This window comes from Simochromis diagramma, unplaced genomic scaffold (assembly GCF_900408965.1).
Source record: "Simochromis diagramma unplaced genomic scaffold, fSimDia1.1 OVJJ01000596.1, whole genome shotgun sequence".
NCBI classification, from domain to species: Eukaryota; Metazoa; Chordata; class Actinopteri; order Cichliformes; family Cichlidae; genus Simochromis; species Simochromis diagramma.
In genome coordinates, this window is record NW_024387245.1 from 21,029,903 (window position 1) to 21,045,384 (window position 15,482).

At 41.3% G+C, this 15,482-nt stretch overlaps 1 protein-coding gene across 1 annotated transcript in view; it reads right to left on the bottom strand.

Annotated features, from left to right (window-relative positions):
- cacna1bb (calcium channel, voltage-dependent, N type, alpha 1B subunit, b) overlaps positions 1-15,482 on the bottom strand; it is a 242,922-nt gene that overhangs the window by 224,757 nt on the left and 2,683 nt on the right. Inside the window, exons 3-5 of the mRNA XM_040000034.1 lie at positions 11,338-11,616; positions 9,195-9,300; positions 4,224-4,363 (exon numbers count right to left, since the gene is read on the bottom strand). Coding sequence (XP_039855968.1) covers positions 4,224-4,363; positions 9,195-9,300; positions 11,338-11,616 — 525 coding nt within the window. The remainder of the gene's footprint in view (positions 1-4,223; positions 4,364-9,194; positions 9,301-11,337; positions 11,617-15,482) is intronic.

Sequence of the window (15,482 nt, forward strand, 5' to 3'; positions counted from 1 at the left end):
AAAAAGCCATTAGCTATCACCGGAGTCCAATCAAAAGCTCATAGAGTACGAATGCCGGACATTATCTCTCTGGGCATGCATTTATTAAAGCAAAACAGGCATTTATCAGCGCGTTTCTAATATTGTATGACTGCTGGTTGGGGACATTGTATTGATACTCTAACCTGACAAAAATCAAATATTTGCTCCCTCCTGGGAGTCACTAGTAACCCAGTCAACATGGATCAATATCATATTTGAAACACTGCAATTTCTCCAATGGCCACATGAGGCTGGTTCCAAAAGTGAGTCATTCCCCACAGTTTCCATATTAAAATGTCCAACTTGTTTACAACATTCACAACTCATTTACACCTTCATGACAAACGTGTGTATTCAGTTTTTCCATAAATCTGCCTTTTAAATTGCATTTTGTCTTAAATGTATGCATTTGAGAGCATTTCCATTGTCTTTACCTGGCAAAAAAAGGCTTGTTGTGTGATTTGTACTTAAAAGCCCATCAAAGAAATCTGCGCTCCTATTTTCATAGTTCACCTTCTTATATTTTATCTGTACATTACTGACATCTGAGTCTTTCCAGGTTTGCAATCCATGACCCTAAAACTCCACTGTAACATCCTAACACAGTCAGTTCTGGCTTGCAATGGCGACAATGCTAAAAAACTGATGGGCACTTTACAGAATAATGGGTGAAGTCACAGTGGCTACATCTATCTTTCATATGCATTCCAATATCAACATTGATGGGGTTTTCCAAGCACTGGGTAACATGGTTGTTAGGCTATGATTTCATGTTGAGTTGAGGACACAAGTGCAGATGCATAGAGGCAGGTACAGGTGAACTTAAAGTGAACTGTTCATTACCAGACCAGTCGTTGAAACAAAAGTCTCAAGGGGAACACTGGAAACAAGGAGCAATCTACACTGGGGAATACAGGCTAATGAAGTATGGAAACAGGTCCAAATGTGGAAGTGGGAACACACCTGAAACTCAGATTAAAACAAGACTGGGGAAAGTAAAACAGTACACTAAACACATGGGACAAGGACTACCAGGAAAACAGGAAATCAAACTGAAGGAGACTTGACACAACGGGGACAGAACAGAATTAATGCACTAAGCAAAAAGATACATGAATATAAACTCAAGGAAAACCAAGAATAACAGATTTATATACATTTACCAAAAAAACCAACCTGGGTAACAGAGCCAGGACCATAACAATGTTATCTCAGAGGACTCCAGTGTTTGGATAAATATCTGTGTCCTTATGGTAGAAATACACTTCTTACTGCATTACCAAAGCCCCTAATGAAAGATTGTGTCCTACTCGCTTTTAGGTGGAATAATTACAGCAAAATGTTAAACTTTTTAAAATGCGTTTCATAAAAACACTAAATGTTCTGGCACTGAGTGGCTCTAACCACAGGGCACACGATTGTTTACATTGTGCCAGTTTGTGGGTTTTTATTGTGCTCTATAAACAGGAAGTTGGTTAGGACATTAATTCAAGTCGATCTATTCTGCTCATTTCCAGCTCCAAAACACATTTTACTCATGAACTCTGTTTGAGCAGCTTTGCATTATTCACACTCAGTGATGGGAATAATGGCGTTACAAGTAACGGCGTTACTTTTTTTCAGTAACGAGTAATCTAACTAATTACTATTCCTATCGTTACAACGCCGTTACCGTTACTATTTTTCAACAAACAGACGGTTGAAGCTGTCTTCAGTTTACAGTATCTTATACCAGTTGCACGGGAGTAGCTGTAAGTAATCTGGACGCTACAGCTTTGAGCAGCTGCGTGCGCTCCCATGGGTGGCAATCACTTTCTTGCAGACGATCACTTTTTGGCACAACACCTGGAGCTAAGGGGGCAAAACAATCGCATGAGTGCTGCTGTTTGACTGAGGAAGAATATAGTAGTCTTGGTAAACCAATCACATGACCACTTCAAGATGACAAAGCAACAAGGTGATATAGTTTTTAAATTGTGTTGATAGGCCACGTAAAACCAGAGTCATAATAAACAATATATACACAGCATTTTTTCCTGAATAGTTTCGTCACGTTTACTGTCCAAGGACAGCGCAGCAAGCACTCTCTGCTTATGAGCAAAAAAAACAAAAAAACAAAACAAAAAAAAAACGCCCTTTCGTGTTGGTGGAGAAATGCACCATGTCGACCAATCAAAAAATGATATGGCAACATGACATTTGGTTGTTTAGGAAGACGGGGAAGTTTTAGGAGTGATGATGATGAGAGAGAGAGAGAGAGAGTTTTGAGATGTGAGATATTTGTGAGGTTTATCGTGTTTGGAGTGTGTAGTTCATGTGTTGTCTTGTGTAGTTAGTGTGTAGTGTTGTGGATAGTTTTGTGTTGTGTGTCAGAACAATGAGGCGACTGCTGTCTCCAGGTAGAGAACAGGAGTGATACACCTGCTGCTGTCAGACCTGCAGGTATCAGGCTGTGATGTTCTCCTTTATAGTGGACAGAAATTATTTTTTTGGAGTGGCACAAATAATTTGTGGCATCTTATTGAATGCAGAACAGCTGATTGTTATACAAATAGTTTGAAATGGTTATTAAAAAGGATAAAAGGTAAATGGCTGCAAATAACTTTGTTGTTTGCAAAACTTGTACGTATGATTTTAAAATTGACAATTTATATTTGCATTTAAAGTTATGACGTATGATTCAATAAACAATTTTGTGGTTGTTACAGTAAAAATATAACTTTTTTTTTTACTCGGATTTTATGTTTTCTGTCTGATTTTAGATCAATTGTGTTAATGCAGTATGTCAAAATGAAAACACAACTGTAAATTCAGACACGTGAGGTTGTGCTGAAAAGGATGATACCAAACAAGGCGAAGTAAATAGTTTTTAAAGATGAAATGTAGAGGGGAAATCAAAAGTAGTAAAAATGGCCAATTATACCCTGGACCCCAGAGGGTTAAACTTTTTTTTTAAAGTAACACAATAGTTACTTTTCCTAGTAATTAATTACTTTTAGAATATTGTAACTCAGTTACTAACTCAGTTACTTCTCTGAAGAAGTGACTAGTAACTATAATTAATTACTTTTTCAAAGTAACTTGCCCAACACTGATCACACTAATCTGCCTTATTATAACAATGCCCCCGCCCCAAGAAACACTCACAAAAAACCCCAAAAATACATAAATACTGTATACTTTACTTTATATATACTGTATAAGACAGACTCTTTGTCCCATAAAGACAACATTTCACCCTTAAAGACAAGCTTTGACATATTAAAGGTGGCTTCCATGTGTAAGCAGCTCAGAAGGACTTTATGATTCATGTCTTTTGAAGAAATAGAGGTAATGACTGTGACATGTAAACCTGAAGACTAAACCCTTGTATCTGACCACAATAAAAACAACACCAACTTAGAAACGTATTAATATCCTTACACCCTCTTCCTGTATTACACTGTAAGGACTTCTTACATCATCAAAAGGGAGTACTGTACTGCCCTAAGCTTTGAAATCCTAGCAGTAACTACTCAGTACTATTGGCTTGACCGTGTTCCCTGTCACTGACTCTTCATGGCTCCCCTCTGATGATAAGAAACACGGGCTATTACATCCCTGCAAAGGCCTAGAGCCTCAATGGCTTCCCTGCCGAGAAGCCACCAAGAGCTGCTCAAAAGAGGAAGAAAAGCTTTCAACAATAAAAGCATGTGTCACAGAGCTCACTGCGCCCCACTTAGCTAACAACTTCCAGTGCAGACATGCAATTACATCTGAAACTTATATAAAATGTGAAACATGCAAAATATTGAATATTGTACAGCCTAAGGTGGTATGTCAGCCCCGCAGTCTGGCTTACACTATATATCTTAATGTCACCTAAAATCACACATCAAAAGAAGGCAACCTCAAATTGTTAGAAACAAAGATGGAAGCCGCTCTGCGAGGACATGGCGTCTGTATGGTGTTGCCCAGGAACAGTGTTGAACTCAAGGACAAAGGCTAAAACCAGCAAATGCTCACATCGCACTCCTTTCACTTCTTTCACAGGCTCGGGTTACTCGATGAATAACAGACATGCTTGTGGGCACATGATCTAACTGGAAGGAGGTGATTCCACTACACTCCCTCTCAGGGTGCTCACAGATATGCACAAAAGAAACCACTCTTACTGCAATGTTTCCCTCTCCAGCTGACACCCAGCGGGCGAGGGACTCACCCCTGTGAGGACGACCACGAAGTCCATTACATTCCAGCCATTGCGGAGGTAGGAGCCTTTGTGAAATGCGAAGCCCAGGGCGATGATCTTAATGGCGGCCTCAAAACAGAATATTCCAATAAAGTAGGGCTCTGTGTCGTCCTGCAGAAAGACAGAGAGAATCAGAGAGGGGATGAGACCAGCAGAAGAATATCTTTTTGTTGGAGGTAGGAGAGTGTTTACTGAAGCATTAAGTCAAAGAGCAGGGGGTGAATAAAAGACAGGGAAAAAACTTCTTTCACTTTTTATGCCGGCATGAGCAGAAATGCAGGAATTGAAGCTCTCTTTTGGATGAAAAGACAGTAAATACTGGGAAAACAAATATCCACAAACACAGGATGATCGTATGGGGGTTTTGTAAATTAATGGCGCCACAGGCGTGCACATTTAATGCATTCAAATAAAAAAATGTAGCTTCAAGTGAATGCAGACAACTACATGTGCAAACAAAAAATTAAACAAGCTGTGTGTTCTGTTAAAATGTCACATTAAATATCATCAGTGCTGCGTGACTCCAAAAAAAGGGCAACCTCTGCTGAGGCCATGCAACAGGGCACTTTAAATGGAATAGAGGGCCTTTCTGTCTCACCAGTGAGGTAACAAAACCAAAACTAGAGGTCAGGTAGAGTATCTGGCACTAAGAAATGGCCACTTAGGCTGACCAGAGAGGCATTTGAGGTACTTAGCCTGATAGGGCAGCAACAACAAAGGCACTTGGCCATTTCTTGTATGACATAAGAGAAAAATAGGGAAGGGAAATCTTGCTGCGATTATGTTGGTAGATGGGCAGAAAGAGGAAAAGGTGAGGTGGGGACTGACCAGAAGGTCACTTAAAGTACTCGTGTAGCATTTGAGGTTCCTAATAAAGAATCAGATCCAACTGAAAGGAGTCTGAGTGCTTTATTTGCCCTTATTGTGTAAAATACAAGACAAATGAAAGGCACCTTCTTAGGATCCTAACCACAGACTGTATATAAAAGATGGATGTAGCCACTATAATGTCATTGAATGGTTTGCGTGGTGATTTGGAGCCAGACGTGAGAGATGGATGGATCTCGCTGAGAAACTCTCATACAGTTTTTACTTGTGACTTATGAAGCTGCTAGAAAGCACGGCCTTGTTCTTTGTCTCTACTCTTATTGTGATGAAAATTTACAAAAAGAAACATCCTGATATGTTAACTAAGTCTTACAACCAGCTATTGAAGCAACAACCACATCAGAAAGGTGTTTACTGAGATCATGGATCATGAAATGAGCAGCTGAGCCATTTTTCCATAGATATCTACAGAGCTGCCCCCTGCTAACCATGAGAAAAAATTCAGGTATAAGACCTCAGATTAAAGACTTTTAAGTTATGCGAGTCTTTTATAGACAGTCGTTGAAGGTTAGTTGGGCACAAGCATAGCATTAGAAACTTCCAGGGAAGAACTTGACCCAACCAGAAAAGAGCTTGGACTGTTCAAATGCCCTGCTCATGTGTCATGGGAAAATATAAGCAACCAACCAGGTTTTTAAGGTGTCAGCTAGAAGTGCCAAAAACTGGAGCATTTGGACAGTCAAACTGGTGCTTAGAGCAACAACAGGAACACAAAAATGAAGCATCGCACTGGCAGGCAGGAGCAATTACAATAATTGGAGATAGCAAGGCCAAAAAGTCAGTTGGACCAACAAATAGGGCCAGTGGTCAGAACACATTGGAGCACATGGAAAGGCATTTAAGAGGGCCCGTGGCGTGACAGCCCATTCTTATTTCCTGGGTGTCAAATGCTGCCATTCTGTCACAGCTGCTGGAATCTCACAGACACGAGGTCATGATGTGCTGGGTTATAACCATAGTCACACTGGTTTCACATCCAGCTGGTCAATTATACATGTTTGTAAATAGCAGCTTAATGTCACACGTAAATGCACTTCATTTTTCAGCATGCTTCATCAATGCTGTGTATTATTAACCTAAACTAGGGGTGTCAAACATAAGACCAGCTTGCTAGAAATGCTGAAAGATTTCTTTCTTTCATACGGCAGCATGTCAATGTCATGTGAAAAAAATGAGAGGTAATGTTGACATTGGACTTCCTTTTTCTCATAAGATATCTCAGGGATTAAATGCTACAACACCGTGAACTGTTAAACTCCTTTAGATGAACAGAAAGGGCCGTTTCACTGGTCCGGCCCTCTTAAGATGAAAGCAGGCTGTATAAGTCACAACACTATGACTTGTTCCTAAACCTCACCACGCAGTTTAGCCTTCTACTTTCACAAAATAAGTGTAAGTACAAAGTGAAGGAAAAGGAAACGAATCAGCAAGTGAAAACAAAGCAAATCAAACTGGGAAGCACAAAGTTCCCAAACAGGACACACACTGAGCACTGAACTTTAGGAGACGGCGATTATCTCCTGGCATCTAACGCTGCTGTTGCAGAATGGCTGTAAGGGACGCCTGGGATGAGAACGTGCTCCGACACGGGCCAAATGTTTGCACTCACATGGCAACACGTATGACTGGGCAGTTTATGTGAGCACTGCACTACTCTCGAACCATGTCAAACAAGCAGCTCTGGGTCACAGCGGAATAATATGCACTACGTGGTTGAGCTAACCCTAGGATGTGCTGCAAGTAAAGGAGCTAGCTCTGGCCTGTGTGGCAGGACACTCTTTGCCTTTGCCTCCCCATTAATATCTCAGAGAGCCTGAAGCAACGCACAGGGCACGAGCAGAGGATATCTCACGCCTACACTTCGCCTTCTCTCCCCCCTCCATTTTTTGTATCTCTCTCTCTTGCTCCCAGCATGCTACGAGCTGACAGACAGTGCCCCCAACCCCCAGCCTCACCCAGCCTCCAACATAAATAATCACATAAAAGCAGTGTGACAGGCCCATGCACTATAAGAAGGGTGACCTTTTCTATACCCCCTGAGTGAGTACAGGGAGCACATGATATAGATATGTTGGATGAGAGTTACTGAGGTGGTGGAACAAGAATGGGTTGGGTTTTTTTATAATTGAGGAACAAATTAGTGGCTTCTAGGCTATTAATTATAATAATTCCAGTGCCCTATAAAAGGACAATAATCATACATAAAGAAATTGAAATCTTTACATACATAGCAGGAGGAATTTTGGGAATCATAAAGAAAAGCCTTCTGAAAACAGCTAAAGAATCTTCTGCGGATCATGGCATTAAAGCCCTGCAATGGATGTGATGTACTCTCACTGAATAGCTTCTATCATCACTTCCACTTACAGCATGCCTGCTGGTCTATTGACAGAGCTTCATAAACAACAACAAAAGAAAAACCTGATCCCTTGTTCTAATTAAAAGGCATCTTGTTGCATTACATCCTCGAGGTGGAGGAGGCAGCGAGAGGATGCTTGTTTTCCTTCTTTGTGTAACCACTCTAATCACTTCCTCGTGCGCGTCTTCGCTGCTGAATTAGCATCACGACCATCAACAGCAGCAAGGTGGATGAATATGTGAGGAATTCTTTGACTTTTTCCACATCAAGCTGTTGCTCTTCGTAGCGCTCTTTGATTTGCTATTTTTAAGGCTAAATTCCCCTTCGGCCACAGCACCCTCAAACTCAAGAGGAACAAAGTGCTGGAGCATGCAGCTATGCATGCACAATTTCTGTCCCCGGCATAGATCACACTTGACCTCGCTGTGCAGCAGTCTCTTTTGTTTCTCGTGTCTCTTTTGACTGGTCAGCAGTGCGACGTGACCGTCAGAGTTCAAATGCTGGTTTAAATTGCATATGTGAGAATGGCAGCAGGAGTTGTGATAGGATGAGGAAGAAGAAGAAGAAGGGTGGAAAAACAACCAGTCACAGCTAAACACACCAAATGAACAAAAGTAATTAAGCAAGTGCAGATCAATATTTGGTAAGATGCTAATTAACTAGTTGCTTACTCTTATTGTGCAGGATCATTTATTAGACCATAATGAAGAGCTTTGTTTTAATCAATAACCACCTGATAACCATTTTTGATGTTCAGTAGGATATATTATTTCAGCATTTTTCTGCCTTTCCTTCTGGGATGCTCACTTTAGGGTTCATCACAGCAGGCCGTTTGCCTCCTCTGTCACACCAACACTCCGCATGTCCTCCTTCACTACATATGTGACCCTCGTCTGTGGTCTTTTTCTTTTCCTCTTGCCTGGCAGCTCCATCTTCAACACCCTCTGATTTCCACTCTCCCTCATCTGCACATCCAAACCATCTTAGCCTTGCCCCTCTTCCTTCTCCAAACTGCTCAGCCCGAGCTGTCCCTCTGATGTATTTGTTTCTAATCCAATCCCTCTTGCTCTGTCTTTCAACAAGGACTAACTGTTGCATTTTGAAAACATTGGTTATCGCTGTTTTCTGATACAGCTCAGTTTCCATAAACCTGCACTGCTCCTCCTAAGGCTACAGGGAACTGCTGAGTTTCTCACTCGTGATTTAATTTCTCTTTTTTTCCACATGATTGCAGAACTATCTCACTGTGGGTGTTACTTTCCTCAATTTAACATATTGCCACTTTTAGTGAATTTGTTCTTTCACTGAATCTGACTGGAAACTGTGCCTCTCAATAAGAAGAGGAGCTGCTAACTGCAGTAGTAGTGTGCCATGGTGAATTTCGAAAGTGTGAAGGAGGTTATTAAAGTGTCAAATACAAGTGAAGGAATCACTTTTGATGTTTACCACAAGAATGGACTTATATTTGTTAATAAGGATTGTAGTAGTGCCATGAAAGGCCCATACTGAGCATGCATAAATACGTAAAACAAATAAGCAGTAAACTGGAGATTAATAAGTGTCGAATAATTAGCAATTAGTAAATGTGTGCACTTAAAATAAAGTGTTGCCCAATATTTTTGTAAATCTGGCACCTCCGGGGAAGGGACAGAAAATCAACGTGTGAGGGATGCGACCTTAAAGAGATGGACTTACCAGGCGCTCTGACATGGGCGTCTTGTCACCGGCGGGTAGATGCTGCTCCAGGGCCAAGACGATGCAGTTGGCGATAATTGTGGCCAGGATCATGTACTCAAATGGAGTGTGCAGAGTTAAGGAGCAGTTATAAATGATGTCAACATGTATTTCATTTCAGTATGTCTGAAAACCTTCTTAGCACTGATAAACTACTTTATACTGATGAATAAACATCACATTTTTGTAACTCATCTATTCTAATGGAATAAGGAAGCAGATTCATGGCGGTTGCACAGAAATGATCCTGCATGCTCCTGTGCTAAACTTGAATTTAGATGCATTCTGTCCAACTAAGCATAAATTTTCCATCACGCTCTGGTTGAAGGCCTTTTGTGGAAAGAAGCATCCTATACATGTGCTCATGATCCTTCCAGATGGTTGACCACTTCATTCTGTCATTCATTTTCACTCGGTCACTGCCCTGAGGGTCAGTGCCTATTGAGGGTCCATGAATCACAAGGGAATTGGAAGCTGATAATCATAACAGCAAAGATATGGATAAAAATACTGAGCTGCTTTACTTATCCTGAATATTTCAGGAATGAGTGTGAACGCGGTGATTATTTTATTATCTTGTCCAGTGGAATATCAGAGGTTCCGGTTCACATCAGCCCATAGAGGGCACGGACAAACTGATAAATGCTGTTATTTGATTAGAGCTAATGTTGTCCTCATTGTCGCCCACAGAGCAGATCCAGCTGTCTGGTCATGTCCATCACACAAGCCCTGTGGCTTCCCAGGCTAAACAATTTCAACACAGAAATATATAACCTCTCTCTGAGCTTATAACCTACAGTGGAGACTTTAAGAGACATTAAAATATGGAAAAAAAATGTTTGGGTGTTTCTGGCACAACCAGGAGTAACAAGCCACCAAGTTAAAACCTGAATCTTTGTCAGATGATGGCTGATTTTTTTTGTTCTCCAGGTGTAGTTTTTTCCCCTTCACACAAATAAAGCCTGAATGTGATCAGAAAATAGAATTTAAACCTTCAGCAGCAAAACTCGTGCCTGTTGTTTAGATGCAGATATCAGTTTAGCTTTGTTTTTTACATTTTAAAAGTTAATGTTGCATTATATATATGAAAAAAATGTGAAAATGAGATTATCATTATTATTGTTATTACACCTGTAACTCTCTAAAACGTTTTTAACGTTTAACATCATTAAAACACAGCTACGAACCTACTTTAGGAGGGGAATGAAACTGAGTCTTAAAATCGGGGGAGATGAGATTATTTCTTGAGATTTTTTTTTTTTTTTTTTTTTAAATGAATGAAAGACTCGGAAACACGCTGCTGATGATCAAGTCTTTCGCTAATTTTAAGAGAGCAAACTGCGATTATAAAAGTGACCACGACTCCTCGAAGAGGACTTTTTTTTCTTTTTTCTTCTTTTTTTTTTGCAGTGTGGAATAAACGGCGTGGAGCGGGGAGCGTGGGCGAGTTCAGCACCATGGAGAGGGCTCCCGACTAAGACAACGAGGCGTGCTGCTATCCTGGACGAGCGCTCTCTGTTTTCTACTTAAAGTAAACTGCGCCCCCCCCCCCAAACACAACACAGTGTAGGAGAGCACGGGGATACTAGGGCGGTTAAGCGCAAGCCACATCGCCCCTTTTACGCACGCATCTCTTCATTGACTCGTAGCTGTGCGGATCAATAGCGATGTTTGATCGTGATTAACCACCGCTGTCAGTGCCCAGCGAGCAGTTTACAGCTGACATACTGATAAAAGAACTTCTCGGTATATATGTGGGCGCCAGGAAGGTGGGGGTAATAAAAGAGGCAGCACAATAGGCGGATGTGAAGTCTTTTCACTGCCTGCTGCTGTTCAGAGAACAGCTTTGTGTCATGTTGAAGGGAGATAAGAAGCGGGGCGACAGGTGTAGCCAGCGTTGCGCGGAGGGGGATAAAGAGGGGGACAGTGTGTTAGCGGCTACTCCACGGGCGTAAATAGCTGCACATTCAACACTAGAGAAGATAATCCACATCTAAACTTAATAGCTTGGCAAACAGGCCTGCAGGCGGTTGTGTGGCTCTGCTTTTCAACCACTGTGCCTCTAGGCTACAGATGCACCTGCTCTGTGCGTCAGGAAGGATATGGCCACTCTGTTATTCGCTTTGCATACTTCCTGATGAGGTTGTCCTCGCGGAAGATGAAGAGGGAGCGGTTGACGGTGAAGCAGTTTTGTTTGACAGGGTTCGGGTTGTAGATGGCCATCGTCCGGGCTCTCTGGGCCATCGACTGCTTGTACATCCTCTGCCCACCCGGAGCGCCACCACCCCGGGCGCCTCCTCTCCCAGCGCCCGGTCCACCTCTCCCTCCGCCGCCTGCGCTTCCTCCATAACGGGTGGGTAGATCTTCTGCGAAGCGAGCCATTCTGGAAACGCACAGATCCAAAAGGGGAAATCCAAAGTGGTGTCAGTGGAAATGGAGGGGAGAAGCATCACAACAAACACGCTTCATACAAACCACTGCTCAGCGTTAGTGTGAGGAGAAAGCGCCGCGTTTGGGAAATAACAGATAAAAGGTGGCCTCACTGAAAACCACGCTCTCTTGATCCTTTCCATTCATTCATCTTCGGCGAAATTTAAAACGTTAAAGTTTTTGAGCCGCAAAGCACTTCCGATGTAAATCACTCAGTTGAGGCTGTTGCATCCATTACAGCTCAAAGTGGAGAAAAATCAGGCTGAAATAAGATGAGAACATCCTGCCTCAGTCCCAAATCCTGTCAGCATCGTCTCCAAACACCAGTTGAAATGTCAGGCGCTCAAAAAAAAAAATACCACGAGGAAAAAGAAAATCCTTTTTTGCGGCTTTTTCCCCAGCCGACAGCAACAATAAAACAAGCAAATCCAGCAGGAGTATTAGTCCTCTGATTTCTGTTTGGTCGCTCCCTGCATGAGGGGCTGTAGGTTTTATACCAAGTCCTCGGTGGAATAAGGAAGAGCGCATGTGACCAGAACGAGCCTATCAGTGACTGGAGCGCACAGACGCGCTCACCGTCTGCTGGCAGGTTATAATGAAGTTCAGAAAAGCCCTGAGGCTCGAACATTTCCCTTTTGGCACCAATGAGAGAAGATTAATGCTTACGAAAGACGAGGTTAAGATCCACCTTTAACATCTCACACTGCAAAACAGGTTGCGCAAGTATCCACATTCAGACCGTGGTTAGAGTAACCATGTTAGAGCTAACAAAAAATAAATAAAAAGGAATTCACTAGAAGATGAATATATGTTAAATTAAGATGAACGGAATCTACAGAGGTGCTGAAAATGATGTGAACACTTTAGAAGTTCAGATCCAAAAACAACATCAGATCTCCTAAAAGAAGACAAAGATAATCCAGTTAAACAAAAGACCAAAAAAACAGTTTGTTCATTCTTTCATTCATTCAATCCAACAGTTATTTATTTATTGCAGAAACACAGGAGACTCAACGTTTCAGAAACTTTGCAACATTATTGTACCTAACTGACATCTTTTATTTTTAAGCACATTTTTTACCCCACACAGTGTGTATTTGTGCATATGATGGTTTCCTGTTTTTTTTAATGTTTTCTTTATGCTTTTGTTCCTGTTTGTCTGTCAGCAACGTTGTGTAAAATCTGTAAATCCAATTTTCATGAAACCTTTTCTGTCTGCACTTGATGAACTAAATTAATTAAACTAGCACATTAAACCTGATCTAAAGTACTTTCATCTTATTTGCTTATATTGAATTATTTCTTTATTTATTACTATGACTTATATTTGATTTTCAATGGTACTTATTGTAAATTTGTTTAGCTACCAAAAGAATAGCTTTGAATCCAAAACATCAATGTACTGTGTTGAATGGCTCGGTCATTCGACAGCAGTAAAAATAAATAAATAGATTTTAAAAAATCTGTGGTTGCCTATCAGATTATTAATTAATCAGATTATTTTGATTGCACGTGTCGCCTGACGGGAGGAAACCTGTCTCCAAACAATTGCAATCACTCGCAGATTTTTAACATTTGTTTTGAAGACAGCAACTAACTGTGAGTGATCGTACACCTGGTCCCCATCTCCAGCGACCGTTTTCCCTAGGGTGACCCCAGCAGGAGAGGTATCGACTAAAATTAAACTAAGACTGGACTGTACTTTTATGCAAGACCACTTTATACAGCAATATGTGACTCTATTTAACCACATAAGTCCGTAAAAACATTCTTATTTAAAAATTTGAAGTCCCCTGAGAAAACGGGGATAGGGCCAAAAAGAAATATATAAAGTTAAAAGAACGGAAAGTGAAATAATTTCAACATACAAACTGGTAAAGTGCTGCCCCCTGCTGTTGAAGGTTTGAATTAAATTCCGCAGAGTGGGTAATTACAAAAAGTACCTTTTAAGATGGAGCAGAGAGACTCACAGGACTGTTAATGTTTAAGTTCAGAGATTGATGGAGCATAGTAACTGTGCTTCAGCTATGTGGTGCTTAGGTTTTTGTGGATGTGCCTGTTGGATACAGATCTGAGTTTCCATTCAGGAGTTTTTAATTCACTCGCAAGATAAATCACTGGCCTTGGCAGAGGTATGCGCTCTCAAATGTCTTTCATTAAGTTACATAAATGTTTGATGGGCCTTTTTTCAACCTGACCGCATGCTCAGACTTTTATTGTTTATGTATTATTTACACACAGCATGTGTGTACAGAATGTGGGGGCACTGGATGTCAGTTAAAACTTAACTACAAGCTTTAAAGTGCTTTATTATTTTTAGGGGGTTGCCAGATTTGATCCCCTTCCTGATGCAGCTTTCCCATTTTTCCGGGGCTAGGACCGAGACGCTAGCTCATGCGCCTTTGAAGCTGGGTCATGCGTCCTACCAGAGCTGAGCATGGGGATGTTTCACATGCATGGCAGATGTGTTAACCACTACAGCAAAGAGCCACAACTAAAGTATAAAGATCCTCACAGACACACGCGTGATGTTGTCTCCTCACTCTCTCTTTTTGCTTTTCACATGGTAACGTTTCCAATTCTTCTAGCTGGGCTTGCATATGTGATGAGCTTTATAGATGTTCATGCTTCCACCATTGTTTTGTATTGTTTCGTTTCCTGCATGCGTGATCATTTTAATGAGCTGCTGGTAGTTAGTTGTTATAGGAAGTGGTTGCTACCTTGATTCAGACCGCTATAAATCAGGCAGGAGTCTGCAGAGATGAACATTAATTGCCATTTTATGTGTGCCACTTACCGGAGACGATGGTTATGCTTTTCAAATTAGATTTGGAAACTGAATCTGCTTTCCCACTTAGATCTGTAAGTATGTTTTCTTTCATTCATCATTTTCTACGACAGTATTAATGAGTCTGAATATTGAAGTAGTCCGAATCCAGTTTCCTGTTTTACTGCATGTCATTACTTCAGCTTCATGTGAGTCACCTCCTATTAATATTCATAGAAGAATTGTTGTACCGGTGTCTTTTTAAAGCAAACAGATGATTGTTAACGGCTTGTTTCTCTATAGTTTCCTTTGTGTTTGTCCTTCAGGTAGCATGTGGTGTTTAAGCGATGTTCAGTTGGCTCATGAGCCCTAAAGTGTGCCAAGAAAATATCCCTCACAGCATTACACCACCAGCAGTCTGCTGATACAAGGCAGGATGGATGTATGCTTTTATGTTGTTCATGTCAGATTTTGGTTCTATCATCTGAACATTGCAGGACAAATTGAAGCTCATCACACCAGGCAACATTGTTGTAATCTTCTGCCATCCAATCACGGTGAGCCCATGTGATCTTAGTTTCCACTTCTTAGCTGCCAGGAGTTCACCTGGCCTGGTTTTCTGCTTCTTTAGTCTATCTGCTGCAGGGTTTCACATGTTATGCATTCGGAGACGCTCTTCTGCAAACATTGGTTGTAGCATTTCCACCTTCTCGGAGCAGTGTGATCATTCTCCTCTGACATCTACGTAGCAGTTCTGTATTTTAACCCAGAGAACTGTCGCTCACTGGAAATTTTCTCTTTTTTTTAGACCATGCTCTGTAAATCCTATGGTTGTGCGGCAAAATCCCAGCAGATCAGATCAGCAGGTTCTAAAACACGCAGTCCAACAACCAACAACCATATCACGCTCACAGTCACTGAAATCCCCTTTGTTGCCCATTCTGATATTTCAGTTTCAACTTCAGGAAGTCTTCTTGAGCTGCTGCCACATGATTGGCTGATTAGACGTGCTAATAACGTAAAAAGTGGGTGTAAACCAAAATTATGTCGAC